The sequence below is a fragment of the Trachemys scripta genome, chromosome 15, assembly GCF_013100865.1.
Source record: "Trachemys scripta elegans isolate TJP31775 chromosome 15, CAS_Tse_1.0, whole genome shotgun sequence".
Taxonomy (NCBI): domain Eukaryota; kingdom Metazoa; phylum Chordata; order Testudines; family Emydidae; genus Trachemys; species Trachemys scripta.
In genome coordinates, this window is record NC_048312.1 from 19498108 (window position 1) to 19509693 (window position 11586).

General features: G+C 46.3%; 1 protein-coding gene across 1 annotated transcript in view; it reads left to right on the forward strand.

The window, feature by feature from the left end:
- LOC117888121 (solute carrier family 2, facilitated glucose transporter member 11-like) overlaps window positions 1-11586 on the forward strand; it is a 29541-nt gene extending 17955 nt beyond the window's left edge. The window contains exons 11-12 of the mRNA XM_034791232.1: window positions 5135-5262; window positions 11328-11586. Coding sequence (XP_034647123.1) covers window positions 5135-5262; window positions 11328-11534 — 335 coding nt within the window. The 3' untranslated portion in view covers window positions 11535-11586. The remainder of the gene's footprint in view (window positions 1-5134; window positions 5263-11327) is intronic.

Here is an 11586-nt window from a genome sequence, read left to right on the forward strand (position 1 = left end):
TAAGCAAAAAATAAATGGACCAGATTTGTTCTGTATTCATTTGCTTCCCCCTCCCTCCGTGAAATCAACGGCCTGCTAAACTCAGGGTTTGGAGTTCAATCTTTGGGGGGGCCATTCTGTGTGACAGTTGTTTGTGTTTCTCCCTGATGCTCAGCCATCTTTGTTGATTTTAATTCCCTGTACCTGTAAGCCATGTTGTCACTCGCGCCTCCCTCCCTCCGTCAGACAATAGTTTCGTGCCTTTTTTCAGCCCAGACGCCATAGCACTGGGATCATGGAGCCCGCTCAGATCACCGCGGCAATTATGCGCATGGTGTTCATAGTGCTCATTGTCCTGGAGTATATGCATATCCAGAAGATGCCAAAGCAAAACCAGGTGAGGAGTCTATTGCAACGTGGCGACGAGAGTGATGAGGAAATTGACATGGACATAGACCTCTCACAAAGTACAGGCCCCAGCAATGTGCAAATCATGGTGTTACTGGGGCAGGTTCATGCCGTGGAATGCCGATTCTGGGCCAGGGAAACAAGCACAGACTGGTGGGACTGCATCGTGTTGCGGGTGTGGGACGATTCCCAGTGGCTGCGAAACTTTCGCATGCGTAAAGGCACTTTTATCGAACTTTGTGACTTGCTTTCCCTGCCCTGAAGTGCCAGAATACCAGGATGAGAGCAGCCCTCACAGTTGAGAAGCAAGTGGCGATAGCCCTGTGGAAGCTTGCAACACCAGACAGCTACCGGTCAGTTGGGAATCAATTTGGAGTGGGCAAATCTACTGTGGGGGCTGCTGTGATCCAAGTAGCCAATGCAATCAAAGACCTGCTGATATGAAGGGTAGTGACTCTGGGAAACATGCAGATCATAGTGGATGGCTTTGCTGCAATGGGATTCCCGAACTGCGGAGGGGCGATAGATGGAACCCATATCCCTATCTTGTCATCGGAGCACTAAGCCACCAAGTACATAAACTGTAAGGGGGACTTTTCAATGCTGCTGAAAGCCCTGGTGGATCACAAGGGACGTTTCACTAACATCAACGTGGGCTGGCCGGGAAAGGTACATGATGCTCACGTCTTCAGGAACTCTGGTCTGTTTCAAAAGCTGGAGGAAGGGACTTTCTTCCCGGACCAGAAAATAACCGTTGCGGATGTTGAAATGCCTATCGTTATCCTTGGGGACCCAACCTACCCCTTAATGCCATGGCTCCATGAAGCCGTACACAGGCAGCCAGAACAGTAGTGAGGACCTGTTCAACTATAGGCTGAGCAAGTGCCGAATGGTGGTGGAACGTGCAATTGGACATTTAAAAGTGCGCTGGTGCAGTTTACTGACTCGGATAGACCTCAGCAAAGCCAATATTCCAATTGTTATTGCTGCTTGCTGTGCGCTCCACAATATCTGAGTGTAAGGGGGAGACATTTATGGCGGGGTGAGAGGTTGAGGCAAATCATGTGGCCGCTGATTACGCGCAGCCAGACACCAGGGTGGTTAGAAGAGTACAGCAGGGCACGGTGCACATCAGAGAAGCTTTGAAAACCAGTTTTGTGACTGTCCAGGCTACGGTGTGAAACTTCTGTTTGTTTCTCCTTGATGAACCCTCTGCCCTCCCCCACCCCCCGCTTCACTCTACTTCCCTGTTAACTAACCACCTCCACCTTCCCCCTTCGAACACTGCTTGCAAAGGCAATAAAGTCATTGTTACTTCACATTCATGCATTCTTTATTAATTCATCACACAACTAGGGGGATAACTGCCAAGGTAGCCTGGGAGGGGTGGGGGAGGAGGGAAGGAAAAGGCCACACTGCAGTTTAAAACTTTAACACTTATTGAAGGCCAGCCTTCTGATGCTCGGGCAATCATCTGGGGTGGAGTAACTGGGTGGCCAGAGGCCCCACCACCACCCCATTCTTGGGCCTCTGGGTGAGGAGGCTATGGAACTTGGGGAGGAGAGCTGTTGGTTACACAGGGGCTGTAGTGGCGGTCTCTGCTCCTGCTGCCTTTCCTGCAGCTCAACCATACGCTGGAGCATATCAGTTTGATGCTCCAGCAACTGGAGCATCGACTCTTGCCTTCTGTCAGCAAGCTGATGCCACCTACCATCTTCAGCCCGCCACTTGCTCTCTTCAGCCCGCGATTCAGCCTGCAACCTCTCCTCTCGTTCATATTGTGCTTTTTTGCACTCTGACATTACCTCCACGCATTCTGTCAGCTGTGCTCTGTCAGCGTGGGAGGACATCTGGAGCTCCAAGAACATATCATCCCGAGTCTGCGGTTTTCTCCTCCTAATCTTCACTAGCCTCTGTGAAAGAGAAACATTTGCAGCTGGTGGTGGAGAAGGGAGAGGTGGTTTAAAAAAAAAAAAAAAAAAAAAAACCACGACATTTTAGAGAACAATGGGTACACTCTTTCATGTTAAATTTTGCTGTTCACATTACACAGCACATGTGCTTTCATTACAAGGTCGCATTTTTCCTCTTATATTGAGGGCCTGCCGGTTTGGTGTGAGAGATCACTCACGCAGTGCCAGGCAACAGATTTCGGCTTGCAGGCAGCCATGGTAAGCCACAGTCTTTTGGCTTTTTTAACCTTCTTAACATGTGGGAATGGTTTCAAACAGTAGTGCCCTCATTTCCCATACCAAGCACCCGTTGGATTGGCCATTTAAAATGGGTTTGCAATGTAAAAGGAGGGGCTGCGGTTTCCAGGTTAATATGCAGCACAAACCCAACTACCCCCCCCCCCCCCCCACACACACACCCAATACTCCCGGATGACCACTTCCCCCCCCCCCCCCCCCCGTGGCTAACAGCGGGGAACATTTCTGTTCAGCCGAGCAGGAACCGGCACCTCTGAATGTCCCCTTAATAAAATCACCCCATTTCAATCAGGTGACCATGAAGGACATCAGTCTCCTGAGGATAACAAAGAGAGATAAGGAATGGATGTTGTCTGCATGCTAGCAAACACCGGGACCATATGCTGCCATCTTTTGTTATGCAATGATTCCAGACTACGTGCTACTGGCCTGGTGTGGTAAAGTGTTCTACCATGGAGGACGGGATAAGGCAGCCCGCCCCAGAAACCTTTTGCAAAGGCTTTGGGAGTACATGAAGAAGAGCTTTCTAGAGATGTCCCTGAAGGATTTCCACTCCATCCCCATACACGTTAACAGGCTTTTCCAGTAGCTGTACTGGCCGCGATTGCCAGGGCAAATTAATCATTAAACACGCTTGCTTTTAAACCATGTGTAATATTTACAAAGGTACACTCACCAGAGGTCCCTTGTGTGCCCTCAGTGTCTGGGAGCACGCCTTGGGTGAGTTCGGGGGTTACTGGTTCCAGGTCCAGGGTGATAAACATATCCTGGCTGTTGGGGAAACCGGTTTCTCCGCTTCCTTGCTGTGAGCTATCTTCCTCGTACCCCGAACCCACTTCCCTGTTGCGTGATTCTCCACTGATCGAGTGAAAGCACACGGTTGGGGTAGTGGTGGCTGCACCGCCTAGCATGACATGCAGCTCTGCGTAGAAGCGGCATGTTTGCGGCTCTGCCCCGGACCTTCCGTTTGCCTTTCTGGCTTTGTGGTAGGCTTGCCTTAGCTCCTTAATTTTCACGTGGCACTGATGTGTATCCCTGTTATGGCCTCTGTCCTTCATGGCCTTTGAGACTTTTTCTAATATTTTGCCATTTCATTTACTGCTACAGAGTTCAGCTAGCACTGATTCATCTCCCCATATGGCGAGCAGATCCCGTACCTCCCGTTCGGTCCACGCTGGAGCTCTTTTGCTATCCTGGGACTCCATCATGGTTACCTGTGCTGATGAGCTCTGCGTGGTCACCTGTGCTCTCCACACTGGGCAAACAGGAAATGAAATTCAGAAGTTTGCGGTGCTTTTCCTGTCTACCTGGTCAGTGCATCTGAGTTGAGAGTGCTGTCCAGAGCGGTCACAACGAAGCACTGTGGGATAGCTTCCGGAGGCCAATAACATCGAATTCCGTCCACGCTACCCCAAATCCGACCCGCTAAGGCCGATTTTAGCGCTAATCCCCTCATCGGAGGTGGAGTAAAGAAACCGGTTTAAAGGGCCCTTTAAGTCAGAAAAAAAGAGCTTCGTCGTGTCGACATGTCCAGGCTTAATTCGATTTAACGCTGCTAAAATTGACCTAAACTCTTAGTGTAGACCAGGCCTCAGAGGCTCATGTATACAAAGTTTGAAAATCTATTTTTTCTTCTCCCTCATTCCTCACAGCAGAAAGGGATGCTATCTACATCTCACAGATTAAATATCCCATTATTCATTTCAATTTGAAATTAACAAAATCAAGACTTTACATCACAATTTCCATCTATTTAGCTGAGTTAAGGCAGGGACCCTGTCAGAGTCCATCGGTACAGTTTCAAAATTCAGGACAGCAAGGTATCATAATAAATACATAGCTGTTATATAGTATTTGTCATCCATAAATCTCAAAGCACTATACAAAGGAGGTGAATATAATTTATCCCCATTTTACAGATTAAAAAAAACTGAGGCACAGGGAAGCAAACTGACTGAGTTCACCCAGCAAGTCAGTGGCAGAGGGTACGTCTGCACTGCAGTCAAAAGGTATGACTTAACAGTGTCTAGATATACCCAAGCTAGCTTTGATCTAGTTGAGGCGGGAGTGGTGTGAAGCCATGGCAGCAGCATGGACTGTACAAGTCTGCCTGGGATCCTGGGTATGTACTTGAGTGGCTAGCTCATGCTACCACCTGTGCTGCCACAGCAACACTGCTATTGTCATTCAAGCTAGCTAGATGAATGCTAGCTCGGGTACGTCTACTCATGCTGCAGTCACTCCTGATTGCAGAGTACACCTACCGTGAGTCCAAGTCCCAGTCTAGTCTTCTGTGCACTAGCCCACACCTCCCTACAAGGCAACCCAACCCTTCCCTGAGTTTTTGCATACTGTCTGCAGCAGTGCCACTGCCAGGGTTCTGGGGCTAGGAATCAAGTTCTTTTGTTGTAGTAGAGGACACTAACCACATAGAAAATAATAGTAAGTCTGTCCCAGTGATCTACTAGGCCTTGTCAGGGTGAGGTTCTTTGCAGAGGCAAGTGAATTAATTACTAAAAGAAACAACTTTTCTCCAGCTGGAGCCACCGCATCCATAATGACTGAAATCTTCAGCCAGTCATTCAGACCATCAGCCTTTCTGCTTAATGGATGCATCAGCTGGATGTGGCTCTTTGTCATTGGAATGATTTTTCCCTACATTGTGGTAAGTGATTCTGTGACCCAACCTCTTCGGGATGCCATCTGGCTGAGGGCACAGGAGTACATAGGCATAGTACAAAAGAACGCAGTGTAAGGACTCTAATTAAAGCCAGTGGCACAGTGGTCATCATAATCATACCAAAATGTATATATAACATCTGTATAAGAAGTTCTATGTATATATACTGAAAATTATGTTCTTAAGATCTGTGACTAGGGACTGGTCACTAGAAAGGTGAAAACCAGGTTTTCTTTTAGGCAAGAAATGTTTATCTAGCTGTTGGTTTACATGTAAATTAGGTACTCTGTGGGTCACAGAGGTTCACATTCATTTACAGTCTGAGCCAAATACTAAGAAGGATCGTTAAATCCACAAGGAGGAGAGAGTTACAGGAAGAAATGAACCAGCAGGGGAGAGGCCTGTTCAGAAGTAAGGACAGTGAACTTTTGGAGGGATAGGCAAGGAGGTACACCCTCATTCCTGAAATCTCTAAGGAGAAACTGCCAGTGGGCTTGATCTTATGAGATGTGATCCCAGCCAAACGGATTGAAAATGCTGGGGAAAATTCCAGGGATAAGTGTAACAGGGTGCTGGCCAGGAGGTCCTGAGCCAGGCCCCTGTTAGCATTAATTGGGGCTGGCTGAGTATGCCATACCTAATTGCTAGAAGAGAAGCACCTGTGGGCCTTAGTAGGCAGGGGCTATGTAAGACTGGCAGGTGGGAAGGGAAAGGGGAGGGAGGAGCAAAGGCTGTGCATCCCGGTTGGCTGGAGAAGCTAGCTGTCCGCAGGTGGTGGGAGCTGGCACTGAAAATAAAAAGCACTGGTGATTGCACTCAGAAGAGGTCTCTGGCTGATTTGTTGCGAGGGCAAGCGAAGGCCTTGTTACAGTAAGAGATCTTGTAGGACATAGCGGAATGCCTTGTTAGTTAAGCTTAGACTCTAGAAATTGTGTTTTGATTTTGTTTTATATGTAACCGTTTGTTTCTAATATTCTCACTCTCCATCACTTGACTGTTCTTTGATAAAAAAATTCTTGTTTTCACTATAAATATCTTAGCTGTGTGTTAAGTACAGTATGGCTCGAGTTAAGTCTTGCAAGCTGGGGTGTACTACTCTTTTGGATCTGAGAATGTTCAGGGGGACAGGGGCCAAGTACTCCAGAGGGATGCTAGGAGGATTTGGGAGCTGGAGTGTGTCTATCGCTAACTCATACAGAGAGACAGTGAGGCCGGTGGAGACATGGAAGGCAGTGCTTGTGCTGCCAGAAGTTGGTGGTTTCAAGGAGCTGATCCACAGCAGGCCCAGATAAGACTCTCTCATGACAAGAGCAGGTGGGATGAGGTGCCTCAAACTTTGGGAAGCATCACAGTTGGCAGGATATTACACCCAGTTTGCTGGTTAGCTAAGGATCGTGCTCCAGGCATTTATTTACCAAATAAATAATAGTTGCTGAGAGATTCACAACTGAGAAGATGGGGAAAACAGGTAAAGAAAGGTTACGGGTTGTTATTTTGGGTAAGGGAAACAGAACAAAAGAAAATATAAAATGAGTAAGCGGATGAACAGAAAAAAAGTGATCAGACTGACTGACCAAAGGGCAAAGGGGGTGCAGGCTTTGAAAACAATCTTGATGCAGCTCTCAGTGAAACAGCCATGAAGCTGGAGTTTGCCAGGAGATGATTAAGCAGAAAAGAAATGAGAGCACTAGAGGTGTGAAACTGCAGATAGAGTCAAAGAGCAAATAACTCACCATCAAAGAGCGCTCCCGCTAAAAGACAAAGCGCGAAGCCCAAGAAGCAGAAGCCCTTAGGCCCGAAAGGGGGAAGACAGAGAAGCTACATGCCCTGATCATATTGAATTTACAAAAAATGATCCCTCATCCCATGGGGAATTCTCACCAGGGTTCACAGAGCTACAACAAGCTATGCCTGAGTTACAGAGAGACTGTTTGCACTGAGGAATATTTAATCCCCTTCAAAAGAATATGCATGATACATAGAATCCCAAATGAACAAAGAATGACTGTATTTAATGATATGGAGGTTAATGAGGCTGAGAAGCATGTTCATAGAAATGTAGATTTGAAAAGGACCTCAAGGTGTCATCTAGTTCAGTCCCCTACACTAAGGCAGAACTAAGTACTATCTAGACCACCCCGACAGGCATGCAGTTCAAGGAGTCTGTTAAAAAGGTTTCCCACTACTCCAGAGGCATTCAGAAACTTCAAAAAGATTGATAAGTTACATCAAGGGGAATATGTGGAGAAAACGGATAATGAGTAAAGGGGCAGGCACCCATGACAAGTTGGTAGATCTGATCACTCAAGAGCAATGGTTCTCAAACTATGGGGAGGTGCAGGAATGTGTCAAGGAAGGTATGAGTTTTTTTTTTTTTTTTTTTTTTTAAGAGCTCTGCCTGTCAGCCCCTGGCAGCTGGGGCTTGTGTGGAAGGGCCATACACACTTGAGGGGGGGGGAGGGGAGAAATGAGATAAAGGGGACAACCAGAGCCCTGTCACCCAGGATCAGGTTCTCCTTCCCCCTCCCTCCCAATCCCTCACCAGGAGGTAGCTCGGGCTCTACTTCCTCCCTTTGCCTCACATCCCTCACCTGGAAGCGGCAGGGCTCCAGCTGTCAGCCCCAGGGTGGCAGTAGCAGTGCACAAATAAGGGTGGAGATGGGGTGCTAAGTCTACTTTGAAAAGCGATATTGACAAATCATACTGCCACCCTTACTTCTGTGTTGCTGCTGGCACAGCGCTGCCTTCAGAGCTGAGCGCTCGGCCAGCAGCCTCTGCTCTCCGCTCTCTCTTCGGAGCTGGGTGGTGGTATATGTACCTGGGGTGCTAAATGACTATAGACACAAAGAAGGTGGGGCACAATCAAATAAGTTTGAGAACCACTGCTCAGGAGCAGTTCTTTGAGGTCTGCTCTGAGGAAGGGCAAGCCATGGTGTGGGAGAAAAACTCCAGTATCGGTGAAAACATCTGCCAAAGGTAACTTGTACATACAAGCGAGACTATTCGAGGAGCACAAATTCCAAAGGGAAAGGCAAAAACTTGCATAAAAGAGGGTTCCCAGTTTGTCCCTGGGAATAGGGAGAGAGGTGAGGGAACTAAGTCCACACCACCCCAGTACCAGTCTCCTCCTAGTAACCCTAGTTATTGGACCCCACCCCAAAGAAACATTATTTATGTGGGTCCCTTGGTCATATGAAAAGGCAATGCCCTAAGTACGGGGGATCCCAATTCACTCCCTGATCTGTTCAGGTTAATGCAGCTATGCTGGAGTCAGAAACTTCAGTGGTGGCAAAGGGAGTTCTAGTTAACTTTGTCAGGTCTGACCTCCTGAGGGGTAGACTAGTTTATAACAATGGCCAAACATAAATGGTGAAGCGTGCCAGAGGTGGCAAGACACTGGTGCTCAGATTTCCCTGGTCGGGGGGGATGTGATTCAGGAGAATGATATGCTCCTGGGGGGGAAAGAGGTAAAACTACTCTCTTTAGGACAATTTAAAGCCACAGTGCCTTTGGCCTGGATCAAATTGGAATGGGAAAGGTACTTTGAAAATAGGGTTTTTGTTTTTTTAAAAAGCTGCATTGGTTGAGAATTACATGATATCACTGCCCAAAGCGGTCAGTATTGTGACCTGTAAAAGGAGAATATGTCCCCGATTTCACAGAGGTAACCTCGGAGGAGAGAAAGGGAGCGGAGGGGGAAAGAAGTCTCAGTCCCCTTATCAGGGGAGAATATCAATGTGTCCCAAGAGAAAGGGGAGAAGCTGCTGGTGACAGCCCTCTAAGCAAGCCACAGCCAAAGTGAGTTTTCTGTGGAGCACAATGCTGACACCTCTCAAGAGAGCATCAGAGAAGCCATCCACAGTAGGGTCCCAGATAGGGAGAACAGGGCTAGGGTCTTTACAGAAGAAAGGCTAAACTGTACTGGAAGGCTCTGGTGCGGAAAAATAGAATACAAAAAATACAAACAATTGTTTTTTTACCTCAAAGCATCATGCGGAGTGGTTATTATTAGCCCACAACTGTCCTTGTGCAAGACACTTGGGAACAGAGGACATATGAAAGGTTTGAAAAAGAAAAAAAGAAAAAAAAAACTGTATTGGCCCAATATTCAAAATGAGGTAAAGGATTACTGCAGGACTGGTGATTTATGTCAGAAGCAGAAAAAGCCTGTAGGGCACCACAAGGGTCCCTTGTCAATAATCAAGGAAGTATTTTACTGGGTTGCCATGGACATTAAAGGACCTTTTTCCAAGCCAAAACAGAGAGGGGGGAAATATATCTGTAATAGTAGATTTCACCACTAGGTATCCAGATGCAGTTGCTCTAATATAGAAGCTGAAACAGTGGCTAAGATATTGTTCATTATATTTAGAACTGTAGGTTTCCTGAAGGAAATCTTGTCAGATCATGGGTCAAATATCATGTCCCACTTATTTAGTGAGTTATGGAAGATGTGTGGGCTAAACCAATTAAAATCTGATCCATATCATCCAGAGAAATTATTTAGATGAAAGATTTTAGAGCCCCATTGAACCGATGTTAGAAATATATTTTAAAAGAAGGGAGAGGAACTGGGATGTAACATTACTTTATCTGCTGTTCACCTACTGGGAGGTGCCCCAAGAGTCCAAATGGGGTGAACCCTGTAATCTCCTACATGGGTGAAAAGTCAGAAGGCGCCCTGGATCTCGAAGGCTCCTGGAAGGGTGGCTCTGAGGCAGAGGCTGAATATGTGCAAACATTTAGGAATGATTTAAAGACAATGATAGGAATGGTTCAATAAAACTTCACAAAAAGCCAAGCTGCTCAGAAAACAAAGTGAGCATTCATCTGATGTGGGGGACTTGGTGCTGGTATTACTCCCTGTGAAAAGTTACAAATGCAGAACACCTGGAAGGGGCCTTTGGGGGTGCTGGAAAGGGTTAATGGTGTTACCTACAATATACTTGGGCCCCACAGCAAGGCTGCTGCACAGGGGCTAACTCTGCATTCCCTTTTCTGAACCAATACGTACTTGTTGTCTTCACTGGTCCCTGTCTTTTCAAAATGAGGAACTCTGGGAGTTGATTCTTTTAGCATTTAACTTGACAACAACAAACCATGAGTCATGTGCTAAAAGGGAGAATTTAGCATTCATTTAAACTAAAGTTCTAGTTTTCTGGGTATCCCCTGATGCCATTGGTCCAACATTCCTACTGTGACTGCCATTAGCACCTAGTGTGAATAAATCAGTCACTCCACACACTGCAGTATAAAACTATCAAAGAAACTGTAACCTTCCATTGTACTGACACTCACTCAGTTGTAGAAAGGAAATTATATGCATGCAACAAGTTCAAAGTGTAGCAACTGAGAAGCCATTATAAACATGCCATGCTGTTCAGAGGACAATTCTCAGATTGCCCCTCTCATCGACTTGATGGCTGAGTGCCATAGTAACATCTCTGTAGGGAGCACTGAGGTGTGTGAAGAGAACGCTAGCTGAAAGGCAAAGGTTATGACTCTGGGACATGCTCACTAGCAGGTATTTTCCAGTGGGCCAGGTCTGACTCAAAGTGCTCCATAAGATCACCACTGTGGAGCCACAACCTGCCCCCAGCAGTGCATATCAGACCACTAGAAAAATGCAGGAGAGAATTCATAAGGAGATAAAAAGCATGCTGAACATGGGGATAACTAAAGGGTCAAACAGTCTCTGGACTTCTCCAGTTGTTATGATTCCCAAAAAGGATGTGACCATAAGTTTGTGTTGATGACAGAAGGCTTAACACCATCACAGTTCCGGATGCATATCCTATGCCCAGAATTGATGAATGTTAGATGCTCTAGGCAAGGCAAAATATTTAAGAATTCTGTACCTAACAAAAGAATATTAACAAATCCCAATAGACATGCATAACAAAGTCCACCTTCATTCATGATTTGGATGATTCTTATTTTAGAATTAAGAATTTTCCTCATTCCTAAAATATAAACCTGCGCTGAAGAGGTAAGGGAATAAGAGTCAGAAGGGTATTTTTCTTACAATCTTCTCTTATTTCTGGTTTTAGGAAAGCCTCGGACCTTTCTGCTTCCTTATATTTTTGGGGAGCCTTGTGTTCTCAACAATCTTTACCTACCTGTTCCTCCCTGAGACAAAGGGGAAGTCAATCATGGAAATTAAAGGCGAATTTAATAAGTTAAATTTTGGAAAGAAACAAGCTGTGAAAACAGAAAATAATTTATCTAAGGAACACACCTTCTGCACCAAACTCTGACTTCTCAGGTGGGAAATTTTATGTATTAGAGGGACAGGAAGCACTGTTGCAA